At 59.9% G+C, this 17,567-nt stretch overlaps 1 protein-coding gene across 1 annotated transcript; it reads right to left on the bottom strand.

Annotated features, from left to right (window-relative positions):
- Window positions 1-2,125: 2,125 nt before the first annotated feature.
- Window positions 2,126-11,380, bottom strand: TBX2 (T-box transcription factor 2). Its single transcript, XM_081029020.1, has 7 exons — window positions 10,828-11,380; window positions 9,467-9,734; window positions 8,332-8,478; window positions 7,052-7,128; window positions 6,782-6,945; window positions 5,676-6,313; window positions 2,126-3,497 (listed from the first exon to the last, which is right to left on the bottom strand). The coding sequence occupies exons 1-7, from the start codon at window positions 11,220-11,222 to the stop codon at window positions 3,045-3,047; spliced, it is 2,142 nt and encodes a 713-aa protein (XP_080885146.1). The 5' UTR covers window positions 11,223-11,380; the 3' UTR covers window positions 2,126-3,044.
- Window positions 11,381-17,567: the final 6,187 nt, after the last annotated feature.

The raw sequence follows: 17,567 nt of genomic DNA, 5'->3' as shown, positions 1-17,567 counted from the left end.
CAGTCACAATCTCACACCGACACGCACAATTCCCTCTCACCCATCTTACTAGCCCCACCTACCCAGAGGCGCACAGTCCCAAAGCACAGGGCTTCGCAGAGACACACCAGGTCACCAACAAGCCTCAGCGACCCCTCCACACACGTCCTCGAGCACTGGCGATTTTGTCGTCTAGGGCCCCCAGTGCTAGGCCCTGAAGGGTTAAGGAGGCCTTGGGGTACTGGAGCGGCGGGACTCGGGCGACTGGGTTAATTGGAGACCCCGGGAACAATAAGGGTTGGAAGGCCTGTGGCTTAATTGGGCCAGGGAGTGGCCTGGCCTTTGTCTGAGACAAGGCACTACCGCAGGCCGCGCGGTTCCCGCAGCCCAACTCAGGCTCGCAGCTGGGACCCGGCGCAGCGCTAGGAGGGTGATTCCCGGAGGGGTCGTGCGCGGCGGGAGGCACGGGGACAGAGGGGAGGGTGACTCTCCTAACTGCTCTCGGGACCCGGGGACTCTCGACGCCCTGGGTATCACTCCACCCCACCAGGGTGCTCCTGTGACGACTAGACAAGAATGCGGCTGCAACGAGGCCGCCCTGCCCTACCTGTGCTGCGAGCGACCCTCCTCCGGTTCCCCCCTGTGCCCGCTGCTCCTCCCGCCGCTCGTTTGGTGCTGCCCCCTGGTGTCAGCGGCGGGTTCGGTCGGCTGCTATGAACCCGCAACCTTTTCCCAACTCCCTTTCCTAGACGTGCTGACAGTGAGAAAATGGAAGAGAACGCGCTCTTGCTCTTCGAATATCAGATGCGTTTTTAGCCCAAAGCAACCTCGAATAAATATACTGTCTACGGGGAATTATATTTGAGCTGAGAAAGGGGCTTCTTTGCTCTGCCGGGTTCTTGGACTGCCCCTTCTCTGTCCTGCCCGCCGGAAGGTCAGAAGCAGCGAAGGTAGAGCCCATCCTCTGGGGGCTGAAACAGTCGTCTGCGCCCCCCCGCCCAGAGGCCAGCTCCTTCCCTGGAAGAAGTGGACATGGTTTTCCTTCCTTGAAAATGTGTCGGCCCACGAAGGTGTCCTGGGCGCTTGGAGGCCCGGATACTGTCCATTCCACCTTCACCCTTCCTCCATCTCACCATCCCTGGGGTCTCTAGTGAGTTGGGAACCAGTGCCCCCCGAGCCCGATGGTGGACACACTGCTCGGCCAGAGAGTCACGGATCCCCAGGCTTAAAGAAGAGACAACTGGGAAGAAGGTGGGGGGCTCAGTGACGGAGAGGCCTAGCGGTGGGTTGAAGGAGTGACCGCCTATCTCCCACCCCTTCCCACTGCTAGGAGTTGAGACTGCAGACATCTGTTGGCTGTGTGGAGAGGACAGAAGATGCTGCCCTGGCCAGCTCACAGGATGGGGGCTGGAGGCAGTTGTCCTTGCAGGCGTGGGCCTTGGGGAAGGACTGGCCTGATGGAGACACAGTGGGACTCCCAGAGAGATCCCCAGCAGAACCTACTAGTATACAGAGGGGAAACGCCTGTTGACCCACACACCACACTCTCGAGAGGTTTAGATGAGTTACACAGGAGAACTTTCAGGCTAGACTTTGCCACTCTAGTCAACAGTCCTGACACGAAGAAAATGTTTCTTTTTGAGGCTCAGGAGGCAGAGAGATGGAAACGGATTCTAGGGTCTGTGGTATTTGGGGGGACCACGGCCATACCCCTCCTCGGAAGGGAGAGGGAGCAGGGATCACCCATCTTACTAGCCCCACCTACCCAGAGGCGCTAAAAGGGGATGCGTTTCCGCTGGGGTGTCCCAGAAAGAGAACCGGGAGTCCTCCAAGTGGCTGGAGCTGCGGACAGAGGTAAGTGGCCAGCAGAGGGAGCCCGGCCCCCGGCCTGGGACGCGGCCGGCCCTGAGAGCGCTGGGGGCTCGTGGGGCCCAAGGCGGCTCCGCGCCTTCCTAGCCCAGCCGGGGGCCCGCGCCGGCGCCGCCCGGCCTCGCAGCTCCGCCCGCTGTCGTAGCCCCACTGCCGCCCCGGGGATGCAGCGGCGGCCGAGTGGGGGGCGCCCAACCTTTTCTCCCCGCGTCCAGTCCCTCCTTGCGCGTTTGCTGCGCCCCAGCCCCGCGCGGCCCACAGAGCGCACAGCGCCGTTCACTTCGCATTGTAGCGTTTTATTGTTTTCTCTCGTTTTTTGTCGTTTCGTCTCGCTCCGGAGCGAAAAGTGAAAACCTGAGGTGGAGCCCGAGGGCCAGACGAGCAAAGCCCGGGCTGAGGGGCTGAGGGGCTGGCGGGGTGGGAGCTCCTCCCGAGGTCGGGGCCTTCTCCTGCAGCCAAGGAATCCCCCGCCCCCAGCCCTGTACAATATAGATGCTCATGTAAAATGAAAAAATTTAAATGCTATGAGTTAATCTCTAAATATTATGTACACAGCCATGTACACCTTTGAATAAATTAATACCAATTTGCATATTCTGGGAATCTTAAAGCTTATTTACACAAATTACCATTTATTTCATAAATATCTTTTTTCCCTGGGGACTCAAGGCAGAAGTGCCTCTCCCTCCGCTGACCCAGGGGGGAAGAAGTGGGAGGACTAAAAGGACAGATCCCTCCCAGTTAAGTCTACACTGACTTCAGTCTTCACCGACCCGAGCATCGCTCATCCCAGATTCTCAAGCGGTCTGGGCAGTGGCTATGGGCTCTGGGGCTCCCTCGAAGCTCCCACCCCTGATTCCTGCACCTCCTGGCTCACGAAGAGACCGCTGGCCGGGGATGAGGCCTCCCCACAGAGCTGGAGGACCCGAAGAGGCCCCCGGACGATGCCACCTTGACACTGGAGCAGATCTGGACTGAGTCCAGTGTCTCCAAAGCGACTGAGTTTCCGGATTACTTGTGAGGCCCAGGAAAGTGTCCCAGGTCTCACTGGCTGGTCGGGGCTCTATTCCGGCTGCTTCAGCTCGCTTTTGCTCCTTTATTTAAATAAATACCCATTCTGTGCTGTACAGGTCCCAAGCAGCAGCGGCAGGCAGCCCAGGAGGCCTGCGTGGCAGCGGAGCAGCTGGGCAGCCCCCTCACTTGGGTGACTCTCTGCCTGGGGAGAGGGCTCGCTGGCTCTCCAGCCCACTCACCAGTCTCTGGATGTTCTGCAGTTCACTGGCCGCCTCTTTGGCTGAGCCGCTGGGCGACAGGGCACCACGCGGCGCGGCCCCCACTTTACGGAGAGCCAGCTCGGGCAGAGGACTGGGCTCCCGGCTATTGCCGCCTGCAGCCTTGGAACCCTCTGCCACCAGCCCAGTGGTGAGGAGGCTAGTGCTAGGTGGGATGGTGACCGGGATCTGGTAGGGGCTGAACCGCAGGCGGGGCCGGGCACTGCTCAGAAAGGGACTCCTGGAGAGGGAGCCGGCAGCGGCGGCGGCTGCAGCTGCAGCACTGGTGGCTGGCAAAGCGGAGGCGGCTGCCGCCGCGGCTGCCATGTAGGTGTAGGGGTAGGGGAAGAGGCCTCCGAAGGTGGGCATTGGGATTCCCTGGAAGAAACAGAACAAGACAAAGGTTAGACATCCTGCCTGAGGTGTTCCTGAGGATGAACTGGGTGCTGGGAGCCGTGCTCCAAGTGGCAATCTTGGCCGTGTCGGGAATACAAGACCAGAGTTCATATAACCCCAAGCAACACAGTACACCTATGGCCAACCCGGTTAGGAGCGGAGCTCACATCTGGTTGACACAAAGCCCTGAAGCCATCCAGCTCTATGCCAGTATGAGAAAGGGGCAGAACATTTCAGATGGCTGAACTAGCATGGGCAAAGGCCTACAGGGAGGCAACAGGGCAGGTGTAGGGCCAGGTGGCAAGGAGGCGGCTTTGGCTATCTTTGGAGCTTCTGCTCACTTAGAACAGTCCTCCCCAGCCCTTCTATCTGCAGGTGCCCCCAAAGGGCCAAGGAAGCACCGGTAGAGGGAGGAGCTTCATACATTCCCCCTCTATCTGCTCACCTGCTCAGAGGTCTCCTGCCTGGGCCAGGAGAAGGGCACAGATGCCAATCAATTTACAAACTGGCCTGAATACTCTATAAAGAACTCCCGGTGGCACCTCAGTGGCAGCTGAGGAAGGAATGCAGTCTTTGCCTGTGACGAGCACAGTAGCCAGGAAACCCTGGATAAACATCGCCTAAGTCCATGAGGCCAGACTTTTGGATTATCTGACCTTTGAAATAATGGCTCACTCCCCACAGTATGTGGGTATGGGGAGGACAGCAAGGAGCTGACTATGCTGGGCTGCTAGGGAGACTCAGGCCTGGCTCAGGCAGAGAGAAAGAAAGAAGTAGCTTAGTCAGAAATGAGAAAACATCCTTCCTAGAAGGTCAAGCCCTACTGGGCATTCAGACCTGGCATCTCAAGTCGGGAGAAGGAGGGAGGCGTCAGATCTCCCAGGGTTTGGCTCTACCTGATGGCCAGGGGCGGGCTACCCTGGCTTGGGAACTTAACCACTAGCAGTATACCCAGTGATGCCTCCTGAGTTCTGGGTACTCTCACCCTGGCCTTGCTCTGTTGACCAGACTACGTCTAGAAGCCATGACTTCCCCATGACCTCTGTGATGCCCGTGCTTATCACCAGAATTTGTCTGGGGAGGAGGCATTCACATATACACAGAATGAAGGGTGCAGATTCAACCTCCAGGCCATGAACTCCATTTTCCAGAGGCCTCCATGCCAGCTGAGAGTTCCAGATATGTGATGTTAGTGCCTTGAACATTCATTCCACCCCCACCCCCACTGAGCTCTGTTTAAAACTCATTTCAGAACCCCTCTCCCACTTAAAAAATATTTGCTTCTGCACCAAAGGAGCCTTCTTAGACCTGAACTCCTATTTTGCTTCCCGTAAGATAAGATCTCAAGGGTTCAATTTGCCAAAAACCTCAGAGGGAAGAAACTGAATGAAGAGATTCCAGATCTTTCCACAGGGAATATTCCACCCAAGCAACCAAAGAGGCCTCTCTCCTCATCGGATCTCCTTATTGTGCTGCTGGCCCCGGTTTCATAAACTCTCCTCTGGGAGCTCAGAATTTCAACCGAGGCCTAGGGAACTGAGCCCCTCTTCCCTGACACGTGTGTCCTGAGGGGAGTTAGGAGACCCAAGGTGAAGGAAGGAACCAAGCCCTGTCCTTGGTAAGGTCAGAGGACTTCCTGGAGGGCCTGGAAAATGACCCACCCATCTAGAGGTGGGTCATTTTGGTGGTCACTTGTCCAGAAAATACTGCAAAATGTCCTACTCCCTTTGTCCATCCACCTTGGCCTTTCAGGGATTGACAGTGAGTGTCTTTGTTCCCAAGAAAAATGTCCAGAGGCCAGGCAAGTGGACTTCACAAGAGCCAGGGGCAGCCCCAGTCTGTCAGAGCAGGCAGAATCTAATGGGTGACTCACTCTATGCTATGATTATGGGGAAGGAAACAGGCCCAGAGAGATTCAGGGACTTGCCCAAGATCACACAGGAGTCAGAAGCAACGTCCTGGCCAGACCCTGAACCTGCAGTCTTAAAATCCCTGAACTTAAATGTCAAAGAGAATGTTCATCGGGTCTCTCCAGGACTGAGTTTTTTTGCCTGATAGACTATCGGATCTCCTATGGCACCCTTAAGCCTTGTGCCCACCTCAGCCACCCACATCGCTCCTCCTTCCTCCATTGTGCTGCCACCAGAACACAGGTCTTACCTGAGATGCCAGCATGTGCTGGGAGAGGTGGAACGGGAAGGGTGCGGCGGAGCTTGCCGCACTGGCCGTGGGGCCCAGCCCACCTGCGTCCAGCCCGCTGGCGGTCCCCGGCCCACCACCTCCTCCATTGCCGCCGCCGCCCGCCACCGAAGCCAGCAGGTGACCCATGCCCATGGCGGAGAAGGCTCCAGGGCCCATGGCGAACTGTCCCGGGTGCAGAAAGAGCGGCTGGCCAGCCCCCAGCGGCCCGAAGAACTGCTGCCCGTGCAAGTGGCCCGAGAAAGCCAGTCCCGGCAGGTGGCCAGCGCCCAGGGGGGATGCACTGTCTGTCTGCACCACCAGCGGTGCCAGGTTGGGCTCCTTGCCCTCGCTGGTCTCCTTGCGCCCCTCGTCCTTCCGCCTGGCTTCGGTGCGCTCCTTCTCTAGGCTCCGCAGGCCAAACGGGCCCTCCCCGCCGCTGTCGGCCGGCTCCTTGCCCCTCTCCGGGCTGCGCCGCTCCCGGGCGCGCTCAGGTTCGGTCAAGCGAGGGGGACTGCTGCCGTCCGGGGCCGGGCTGCGACCTAGCGCCGGCCCCGCTCGCTCCTCGTTCAGCCTCTCGGGCTCTGGGTCGCTGTCGGCAGCGCACGACTTCTCCTCGGCTGCGGGGAGAGAGGACGTGCGGAGTTACAGGGGCCCGGGAAGAGATAGACTGCGAAGGCTCTCCCAGTGTCAGGGCCAGGTCCGAGGGACTTGGAAAGGCCTGCTGTCGGGGAGGCCAAATCGGAGGCTTCTAGATCCTCGTCGGGCAAGGGGCAGTGGCAGGTCACCTAATCCAAGACCCCTTGTTTACAATGGGAGAAATTGAGCCCTGTAGAGTTTCCTTTATTGCCACAGAGTCACACAGTGCCAGGGACCTAGCTCGGAGTCCAGCAGGATCCTCTGGCTACCAGGGACCGCCCTTACGGGGGAGTCCAGGGTTGGAAGTCCCATCCCAGACTCACTGCAGACGCTTCCCCCAGGCCTTAAGGTTAGCCTGACGCCGAGCAAAGAACTAGCCCGGAGTCCTCAGGGGACCCTTCTCTCCCTCCTTCCTGAACCCCTGGTCGGTCCGCCCGACCCCCCCCCACCTCTGGTCCGGTGCTGGCGCAGAGGACTAGGCGCTGCCCCCGGGGAGGGTGGCGGTTCCCGCGCGGGAGGAGGGTCGCAAGATGAGGCGTCCGACTCCGCGCCGTCGCGCTCGGGCTTGCAGTGCTCTTCGTACAAGCGCAGAGAGGGCAGCGTCAGCTGCTTCCTGGGGGTGAGCGGAGGGAGAGAGAGCGGGTCAGAGGGGAGCGCACCCATTCCCACGTCCTGCTCCCTTAGACACCCGCCGCTCGGCGGTCTGGCGCACCCCTCACCTTTTCTCCCGCCTGCCGTTCCCGGTGTCCCGGAAGCCCTTGGCAAACGGGTTGTTGTCTATCTTCAGCTGCGTGATCTGCAGGGACCGAGGGGGCGGCGCCAGGTCAGGATGCTGCTCATCCAGCCTGGCCTGAGGCACCCCGAGGTAAGCCGCTGCCGGCCCAGAGGAGAGCCTCGGAGTGTCTACTTGGCACCCGCCCGCCTGGGATGGGCGAATCAAGCCCCAAGGCGAAGAGAGGCCGGAGGGCTGGCCTTGTGGAAAGCGATAGCGTCTCTTCTCCAAAATCTTTAGTCGAGGCAGAATCGCTCAGCTTGCACACACAGGCCCAAAGCTGAGCGCAGAGTCGAAATCTGCCCAAGCATGCACACAGGCCCAGACGGTCACTCAAGTTAAACAAACCCGGCACCTGAGCAGGTACGCACAGACAGCAGAGCACACGCAGGTCCGTAGACACACGAAAGACAAATCACACTCACGGGCCCGTGCACACACAAAACAAGTGCCCACAGAACAAACGAATAAATACGGCTCCACACGTATCCAGGGCGCCCCAAATGGTACACCAAACGGTGTACCCGCGCATACACCTCAGTTCACAAAGAAAAAAAAAAAAAACCAAAAAACTTCACGGGAGAGTCGTACACACGGGCACAGGCCTAGTGGGGCCGGTGCTTTGCCCCTCTAAAGAGAGGGTGTAGAAAGGCAGCAGACAGAAAAAAACCTTTTGGCTTGATGGAAAAGTCTCTAAGCACCTCCCAAGAAGTCCGGGGCCTGGACTGGCCTAGAAGGGGGTGCTTTGTGGAGCTGTGTCACCTGCCCCGACCTTTGGCTCCCCCGGGAGAGTGAAAACTGGGCCCTGGGTTCCTAGCGTAGGGTTCCTAGAGTCGGGAGAGCCTGGGCAGATTGCCTCGGGCGCCCTCACTTCATTTAAATTCCCATCCCTAAGCCAAGAAATAAACGAATAAAATGTAAAAATGTCAGCGCGGGCCCGGAATCTCTACTAATTGCTAAGTAAACATCCCCACCCTAACGAGCTCCCAGATGTTGCGCGCCCCCGCGAGCGGGTGTGTTCGTGTCGCGCACTTGGGAGGGAGCCTGGGAGATTTCGGTGCGTGCTGCGCTTACAGATGAGAGAGTTGGTGCTTGGGAGTGGGCTGTGAGGGCGCGGGGTGGGTGGGTGGGTGGGGGGACTGCAGGCAGGTGTGAGTGGAAGGTGGGAGCCTGCACGTGTGTGGAGGCGTCGGTGCAGGGGCTGGGCCCGCTGCCCGCCCAGCGCACCTTGTCGTTCTGGTAGGCAGTGACCGCGATGAAGTCGGTCTCGGGGAACACGTAGGTGCGGAACGTGCTGTAGGGCAGCTTCAGGATGTCGTTGGCTCGCACGATGTGGAAGCGCGGTTGGTACTTGTGCATGGAGTTCAGGATGGTCTGCGGGGAGGGCGCGCGGGTCAGCCGGCAGCCCCCAGCCTTTGACCCGAGCATTTCTACTCTCTCGGGACCCGACTTCTTTCCATCTGTCTCTGCCATAGTTCTGCCTTCCCTAATTCCCAACCCTGTGCTATTTTTCTCCTGTCTTCCTGCTCTTTTTTTCAGCAGTATGATTCTTTTTCTTCTATTTTTTCTCTCAATTTTCTTTATCATAATCTCTCTCTGTCCATTTAAAAAACATTTACCCCAGTTGAGAACAGAAATAAAACAAAATAAACTCCCTACAATTAACTTCTCCCCCATTCTTAACTTCTCTTCCTGGGCTAACTGCTAAACTCCTAGTAACCCCACGAAGATAAGATTGGGACCGTCAGGGGTTCACTGACTGCCCTACCACAGAATGGGCAGTCCTTTTTGCCCCATGAACACCCCCCCCCCGTTCGCTGGGGCTCAGAAGGAAACCAAGAGTACCCCCCAAATTCCCTCCTCCTGGTCAGTCATATGCCTGTGGGAGGAGAGAATGTATTCTCAGACAAGGTGTGGAGGGTGCTGATTTAATTTTCAAATCTCATAGTTTGGGAAGAGGGATGGGGACAGGGGTCTTGGGGAAGGGTAAGGACAAGCCGAGGTAGTGGGTAGATTCTCCAAGCTCAGCATCTAAGGATCAGCGGCTGCACAATGGAGTTCCAGGGGCACCTGCCTCCCACCGGATGCTAGGAAAGGTTTTCAAATGCTTGACCCAAGCCGAGATTGTGAGCTGCCTGAAACTTACCAGCCGGGACCCCGCCATTCCCCAGGCTTGCAGAACAGAGCCCTCTGGGCCCAGGCCCAGCAAGCATAGGCCACAGGGCAGTGACCTGGGCAGGGGTACTCTGGGGGTTCAGCCAGCACTCCCCTCTGGGGAATCCTCCTGTCTCACTCTCCCACCCGGTGTTGCACTGCCAGGTGCTCGACTCCCAGTCCCATCCCCAGGCCCAGCAGCACTCACGAAGCCGTGCTTGTCGGAGATGTTGTTGGTCAGCTTCAGCTTGTGGAAGGCCACCGGCTTGGCCATCCACTGCTCTCCTGTGGCCGGGCTGTCCGGGTGGATGTACATGCGTTTGGGCATCTCTGGGTCAGCCTTGCCAGCCACCATCCAGCGTGAGTTATGGAATTTATACCGGCAATCATCAGCGGCCACAATGTCCATCAGCAGGATGTATTTGGCCTTCTTGTCCAGGCCGCTGACTCGCACCTTGAAGGGAGGAAACATCCGCCTGCAAGAAGGGAAAGGGGAAGACACCATGGGACCCAGCTCGATGTCGGAGGACACCTCTCTTCCAACACACACCACTACCTGGAGCTCCTGCATTTGTTTCCCTGTTGTCACTGTTTTGCCCTCTTTTTACTTCCTGGGAGACCCAATCTGTGGTTGTTACTCCTGGGAAATCCCATTTCTGCCTGTCAGACCCTCTCTTATCATAAGGCTTCCGATTGGCCCTATGCTCAGATCTGGTGACCCCTTTTCGCCCTCATCTGAGATCAAAGCCTATGACCAGGAGAGAAATTAAAACCCTCTAGAAATACACTGGCTTCTCTTGAAACTCCTCGAAATTCGTGTAGGGGATTTACCCACTTGGGCATGAAGCTCCCAGAAATAAATTCAGAGGATGTTTGGGGAACTGGGTTACAGCGCTGAACGAGGACACTGACCCAGAGGTTCGGGTGAAGAGGGTAAGCCTGAGGCCTGGACTCTCACTGGCTGAGTCAAAGGGTGGAGGGGTTGGGGGCTGTGGTTTTATAAAAAACCTTCTGGCTTTAAGGCTTGGGGCGGTGTGTGTATTCGGAGCTCCTTGCTCCTAGGCCCGGATGAGGCTCCTGGCCGGGTCAGGCTGTAGCTGGGCCCGCTCCACGCTCGCTTCCAGGAACGGAGCAGCCGGCGGGAACCAGCGGGCCTGCCTGGGTCTAGCAGGGTGCGAGTCCCATTCTGGGCTCCCGGGTCGGAGAAGAGTCCGGGATAGACTGCGTCTCCCCCGAGCAACAAGCCAGACCGGGAGACAGGAAAGCAAGGCCGCGAGGCTAAGTTGAAGCAGAGACCTCGGAGACCAGGCGGGGCCTCCTCGCCTTTGGGACTCAGAACGGTTGGAACTATTCTTTAAGAGCATGTTTTCGTTTTACTCCATTCGGGAGATTGTGATGTTTTAATTTTTTTAAAAAAAATCGCTCGGTGCCAGATTTGAAAAGTCATTTGGTTGTCTGTGGGAGCTAAGCGTGGTTCCGGGCGGGAACCGGGAGCCGCGAGCCGCGGGCTCAGCGCTGGTGGTGCTGTCGGGTCCCGCAACCCGCCCGCCAGCGAGCCCTCCGTCCTACCTCCCGGACTTCGTGATGACCATCTCGGTGCCCAGCTTGTGGAACTGGTCCCACAGCTCCTTGGCCTCCAGAGTCACTTTGGGGTCGTCCTCCACCTCGTCCTCCGGCTCCAGGCTCTTAAGAGAGCGCAGATGCGCGGCGGGTGGGTGCGGGCCGAGTGCCGAGACGTGCAGCCCCGCCTCGGCCGCCGCGGCCGCTGCCGCTGCCGCGGCCGCCGCCCCCGCCAGGCCCGGGTCCGGCAGCGGCTTGGCCAACGCGCCGGGCGGCAGTGCAAGCGCCGGGAAGAAGGAGGGCTGCGCCGCCGCCAGGAAGGCGGACATGGGGAAGTCGGCCGGCCGTGGCGCGTGGAACGGATGGTAAGCCATGGCGCTGGCCGCCAGCGCCGGCTCTCTCATCGGGACATCCGGCCCAGGCGCCCGGGGGCCGGGGCCGGGGGCGCGCGGCTCGGACCCCCGGCCCGGGCGGCAGCGCGCGCGGAGGAAGGGCGACCCGGTGGCAAGCGCGGCGGCTGCTCCTCCCGGCTCCCCGTCCGGCTCAAGGCGAGGGGCGCCGGGCTCTGAGCGCGGGGGTGGCGGGGGCTCTGAGCGCGGGGCTGGGCTGGGCTGGCCCGCTCCGGCGCCGGGGACCACGCGCGACTGGTTAGATCTTGTCGTGATCTCTGGAAAACTGTGACTATCTCACATGTCCTGCCCTGCTCGGATCCCCTGCGCTAACGAGCCAGGCCCCCCTTGATTGCTGATTTTACGCTTTTTGGACCAATTGTGGGTCTCCGGGGGCGGGGTTTTGACAGCTCCGGCCAAGCTCTGGCCGGGAGGGGGGGCCGGGGAGAAGGTGTCGGAAGCCTCAGCAGTAAGAAAACATGTCAACAGAATAAAATATTAACCAATGACGGGCCAGCGGGCCTTGAGACCCCTCCCCCTGCCCCGGCCCCCACCTCGCGCCGGCTCCTGAGGCTGCCTGTGCTGGGTTGGGAAAACGCCGCCGGCCGACACTACCCGCCGAAAGGGCCTGAGGCAGGGGGCGCCCGGGTCCCAGGGCCCCGGGGAAGGACCCCAGCCGCACGACGGCCCCTAGTGCAAAGCATTGACACGGCCCCGAGAGGAGAGGGGGCGCCCTCCTTCTCCCGCGCCCGGCAGCCTGGCCGCTCTGGCCCGCGCCCCAGCTTGGCCTTCGACCCCGCTCCCGGCCTCAGCTCCGCCCGGGGCTCCTGCACTCCGGAGGGAGGCTGCGGGTGCTGCAAAGAGTGGCCGGTGGGCGGGCGAATCGGGAGGCGCGGGCGGCGGAGGTCCCCGAGCGGAACCCAGGTGGCGGGAGCTGGTGAGTGGAGCGGTGGCAGAGCCCTGGTGGGCCGGCGTGGGCGGGAGTTGGTAAGCGGCCTTGCACTCGGGAAACGCGGGGACCCCCTAACCCGCGCATCCCCTCACAGGAAGACTCAGGAGGAACCTGGAGTTCCGGGCAAGTTCTGGACTCAGCCCAAAGTCGGTCTGCGTCCCGACACAGCCCTGAGCTCTCAGGATGGCCAGGAGAGCGAATCCCCTTGGCTAAGAAGGGAGGGTACCGTCCACTGAGCACAGGGTGGCACCCTGCGGGCGGATTCCGGTCCCCAGATTCTTAACCTGCAACCCAACGAATTTTCGCCGCATCCGGTACCGGAGACACAAATCGCCCTCGTCCTAGACACCGGCATCCTCTCTCCACTTTGTGCCACTTTCCTAGAGTTTCTGACTCCTGCAAGGGCACATCTCCCAAGTTTAATAGTGCCAAGTGAAGAAGAGTTTGGGCGTCGGAATGTCGGTGCGCACCTGTGGTTGAAACCCCCCACCCACTCTTCCCCACTCTTCGTAGTCTTCGTTCTCCAGCAGCCCCGGTATCCCGCCCCCCGTGGTGTGTGTGTGTGTGTGTGTGTGTGTGTGTGTGTTGCGCCCAGTGTTGTGGTGCCCTGTGCTCCGCGGGGGCGGCAACTTAAGGCGCGCTCCCAGAAAGTGAAGCGGCCACACACCTGCCTGGAATCGGGCTCGTGCGCCAACACTCAGATTGCTTCCTGGCGGTGGCGTTCCGAAGGACAAGACGGACCACGCGCTAGACACGGGTGACACTCCTGTCCGCAAAACCAGTACAAGCGCGGGTGAGTTTGACCCGCGCGGGCCTTGTGCCCGCGTGGTGGGAGCGTATAGCCTACATCCAACAGTGACCCAGGCAACCCTGCCCATCGCTGCGCACATCCAGTCTCAGGGCATCTTGTCGCTGCATATTCGGACATGGCATGTAAAGCCTGATCGCCCGGGGCAGTGCGGGACCGCGGAAGCGTTTTGGCCTCCGCGACCTTATTTCTATTTTTTCGATCCTGCTACGGCGTTCTTGTAACTCCCCTACCCAACCCTCAAATGGGCGCCGCCCCCACAGGGCTTTTCTTCACAACCTTGCTCTTGGCTGGGTTGCTCCTCATTTAGTGCTTCCTGTCTAGAACGAATCTTCAGCTCCGCGCTGTGCAGTCTACGCAGCCGGGGAAGGATCCGTTGCAGCTTTGCACGGGCAAAGTCCTGCTGTCTCCGTCTTAGGCAGGATGTGGCCCCTGGGGAGGGACGTGTGTGGACAGGTTTGAGCAGTCGGAGAGGTGACCAGATAATAGCTCGGGCAGCGTTCCTTCCTTAGCTGAGAATCGGGGCACGGGCCTGGAAATGCATGATACATTTACAAAGTCGTGTGTGTACACGTACATTCGTATTTGTAAGAATGTGTGTACACTTAAGTGTGTGCAATTTGGACATTTTCCTAGGGAAGGTCCGTAGCTGGTCCAGGGATTCAAGGCCCAGAAAATGTGATACATGCTGGCCTGGGTTGTTTGGTCAAGAAACAGGGTGGCGACGGTGCAGCGGCTGCATTTGGGGACCACAAACCCACCTGGCCACAGGAACTGGGCTACGGACCTGCCCTCCAAGGGCCACAAGCTCTTTCTAGGCCGGGTCCCCACCGTCTGTCCTGTCCCATCGTCCGGCAACCAACCTGAGGTCCTCCTACAGCCACTCTCAAGATTCTGAATCTACCCCACCCCTACCCGCCAGCCAAACTCTCCAGCGAGGAATATCCTTGACTCATCGAAAACCCGCGCAGGGAAGGCCCAGGCAACCCCGGAGCGGCGCCGCGAGACGCCTAGCTTCTGCTCGGCCCCTCCCCCACCTGGGTCTATCCCTCTTCCCCTTCTCGGGAATAGGCGCCTCTGGGGGGTCCGCGGGGCTGAGAGTGCGTGTCTCTTTAAGAGGCCCCGGGGGGCGCCTTGCGAGCGGCCCAGGGCTGGAGGGGGAGGGCACGGGCGGGGGCAGCTGGCGCCAGGCGGCTGAGGCTCCACAACAAAGCTCCGGCCCCTGTCACTTCGCATCGGCCCGACCCAGCAGACGGGCGGGGGACGCGCACTCAGCGGCCCCTCCCTCTCCCAGGCCCTCCTGGACCGTGGCGTCCGGCGGGCGCGGGCCTCCCGGCCCCTGGTCCATTGCACGCGCTCAGTATATTCCGCGCTTCCCGCAATAAGGAAATCCGGCACGGACATGGGCCGGGTGGTGCCGCGGACCAGAGCCTGGCTGGGCTGCCGGTCGGTCTCTGGCCCCATACTTTTTTCGGGGTCAAGGGCCACTGCTGGGACCTTCCCCGGTTGGCCCCTGCCGGTGTCTTTGGTCTGTGTGACTGAGCGTGGATCTGCGTGAGCCTGCTTGGATGGTTTGGGGATGTATGGTCGAGGGGCAGTGGGGACGTGCGTCCCGGGTGCAGGCATGAGATTGGTACTAAGGGCTCCAGTCCTATATGAGTGTGCCTGGGCTAAGCTCGGGTGACGTGTGTGGCCCTATACACGTGAGCAGCAGTGGAGGGTGCCACTGGGCACGTCCGTCCGGGTCTTGGCGTGGTGTGTGTGTGTGTGTAGGGGGGCTGGGGGGACGGAAAGACAGTTGCTTCCCATTCCTGGCTTCCCTGCCGGACCCGCGCCTCCCGGAGCCTTGGCGCCAGCCAGCCAGCCCCGTTTAGCAGCCGAGCCCGGCTCCCCCGCGGTCCCTGGTCTGGCTGGGGTGGGGGCCGCGGCCTCGATGACCCCGGCCCGCAGCGGCCCGGCATGTCCCGTCCAGTTAGACAAATTGCGGCTGACAGGCGCGTAGTCTCTCTGGAGTCGCCGCCCGCCCGTCGCCTCCCTCCCAACCCAATTACCCCTTGCAGGATAGGGCCAAGTGGCTGGGTTGGGGTGGGGAGGCGCAGGAGGCGCGACCTTTTTCTGGCCGCTTTGTGCCCCGGCCTTGCGCCGGGATGGGTGGCGGGACCACTTCTGGTTCGTGCCTGGACAGCCAAGGCCTGTGTGGCCCAGTCCCCAGTCTTCTAGGCTGATGTGAAGGCGAGGCCCCTGCCTGGCCGCTCTGGCTTGGGACAGACCTGGCCCTCGAGGGGCAGTGCTCTGCACCTGAGTCAGCAACCGAGGACGAGTCGCTGCCGGACTTTGGAAGGCTTCCCTAAGGGGATCCCGTAATCCTGGGAGCTCCAGACTATTCGCTCCTCTGGAGACGAGGTCCGTGGGTCTCAGCTGTCCGGTTGGGACGTGGGGGTCAGCAAAAGTGAGGTGCACATCTGTAAACCTGCGTGTGCGTGGACGTGCACATGTGTGAAGTAATGGGTGTGGATGTCTGGGACAGCGGCAGAATGACCAGACCGTGCTGCCGTGCGGCTTGAGAGCGGGGACAAAACGCAGGAAGGACCCCGTAGGACCAGCCCACCTGCGAGAAAGGGCGGAGCTGGCCTGCACAGTGCGCTCCGCAGACTCTTGATTCGCTTTCGGAAACGCTTTCGCAGGGAGCGGGGCCGGGATCCCCTGGAGCAGCTTCGCGGGCAGCGCACTACAACCCGGGATCCAACTGCGCCGCACCCGCCCTCCCTCTTCCGGCGGTAGAGCTCCCTGGCCTGTCCGATCAGCCTCCTGGCCTGTCCGATCAGCCTCCGGGCCTCATACCCACCTCTTGCCCTTGCCCTGCAGCGTCCTCGTTGCCCGCTTCAGCCTTGTGGCTCCTATCCGCCGGGCGTGTCCCCCCCCCCCACATACAGATGGAGACCCTGAAACCCTGAAGGGCAGTAATTTCCCCGAGGCCTCACAGCTCAGTGGCAGAGGTGAGGTGGGACCCGGAGACCTTAGAACAGAGCAAGGCCAAATCCACTCCTTAGAAGGTGCTGATGTCATTGCTGTCCGGCTAGCTGCCTCTGCTCTTACAGCAAGGCAACACTGAGACTCTAAGTCCTCACCCTCAGACTGGCCTCTTGCTTTGAATACAAGACATGTAAGATGCTCTCTCCCTTTGCTCCTAGAGTTTGCAGCTTTGGGTCTGAAGGAGGGGGCTGCCTTCCCAGTTACAGAGGGACAAGAGAGCAGCTTCAATGTCAGTCAGGGACAGGAGCTGGAAGCTCTTAGGGGGTGAGGGTGAGTGGATTCTTGGACTGTGAGGGGGCACAGGAAAGGGAAGTTAGTGCAGAATCATCTCTCTAAGGGAACCAGCCAGGGCATGAGGCAGCAAGGAGCAGACAGGCGTCAGCAGGTTAGCTGTGTGACTTCGCCACTGTGGGCATGGCCCTGGCCTTTTCTGGGGCTTAGGCTTCTCTGCAAAATGAGGACCGAACAGTACTCTCTTAGGTACCTTCTAGTTAAGAAATTCTCTGATCTTTGAAAATCAGAAAAATCAGCATTGAGAAACCATTTCCAATCCCAGACTGGCAGCTGCCTGCTCTGGCCTCTGCTTGCTTCCAGAGGAGCTGCCACTAATGTTTGTGCATCTGAATTTGCCTTGGGACCACTCGGCCCTTTCTCAAATCAATCCCAGACAGTGCCCGCCCTCTTTGAGCTACCATCCCAGCTATCAGCCTCCTCGCAGACCATGAAGATATTTTTTCCTTCACCAATTGAGAGAAAGTCCATAGTTAATTTGCCCGTTGAGCAGGTAGTGCTATGAGAATCACGGAGGTCTCATGGCTATCTCAAGGTCACAGGGTCAGGCCACAATTAGATGCATGTTCTGATGGCTTCCTAAGTGATGCAATCTTTGAGGTCTGCTGGGGGTGAGGAAGAGATTGCCCTGGGTGTTATCTCTAGAGGATAGGAGACTGGCTGTTCCAGGGCCACTGGGTAGTAAGGTCCCCACCTTGGGGCCCAGCACTCACTTCCAGCTGATTACAGGCTGTGGCAGGGTCCACCACTGCCCCAATTAGCCAGGGGCCAGGCCGAAGGCCTCTCTGATAACTTGAGCTCTAGTGGCAGCCGCCATGGGGCCAGCTTATCTGGCCTCTCTTATCCTCTCCCTCCCCCCACATACTCAAAAGAGTTGCCCTGGCTTTGAGCAGATGAATAACCAGATTGTCCTGCAAGCTCAGCCGGCAAGTCCAGCCCTACACCCACCACTTTCCCTTACTGAAGGAGGCCACAGCTGTTTTGCACCCCTGGAGGGAAAGGGCTGAGCCAGGGAGGACTCCTGACTCTAAGCTCCTAGCCGGTTCCCTCATGATTGGAGAGAACTCCTGGCTCTCCATCTTTGCTCCATCCATGTGCCAGGGTGGGTTCAGAGGGGCTCACCCTTCCTAGAGCTCTGGACTCATCCCCAGGGAGCCATGCCATGGGCAGTGTACACAGGCAGCCTCGTGGCACTCTCCCTTCCCTGTCCCCTTTTGACTGAAAACACTGCTCTGGCTGGGGGTGGAGGCTGTGCTCAGCACATCAATGTCTCCAA

Source organism: Rhinolophus hipposideros, assembly GCF_964194185.1.
Source record: "Rhinolophus hipposideros genome assembly, chromosome: 20".
In the NCBI taxonomy this organism is placed as follows: Eukaryota; Metazoa; Chordata; class Mammalia; order Chiroptera; family Rhinolophidae; genus Rhinolophus; species Rhinolophus hipposideros.
The sequence above is the reverse complement of the archived record's forward strand: the minus strand, read 5'-3'. Positions and strand labels throughout refer to the sequence as shown.

Excerpts from the sequence above, each read along its gene's own strand:
- TBX2 (XM_081029020.1), bottom strand. The coding sequence starts at position 11,222 with ATGAGAGAGCCGGCGCTGGCGGCCAGCGCCATGGCTTACCATCCGTTC. Across the intron at positions 8,479-9,466 it reads TCTCCGACAAGCACGGCTTC|ACCATCCTGAACTCCATGCA; the intron begins GTGAGTGCTGCT and ends CCCTCCCCGCAG. Across the intron at positions 6,314-6,781 it reads GCGCCAGCACCGGACCAGAG|CCGAGGAGAAGTCGTGCGCT; the intron begins GTGGGGGGGGGT and ends CTCTCCCCGCAG.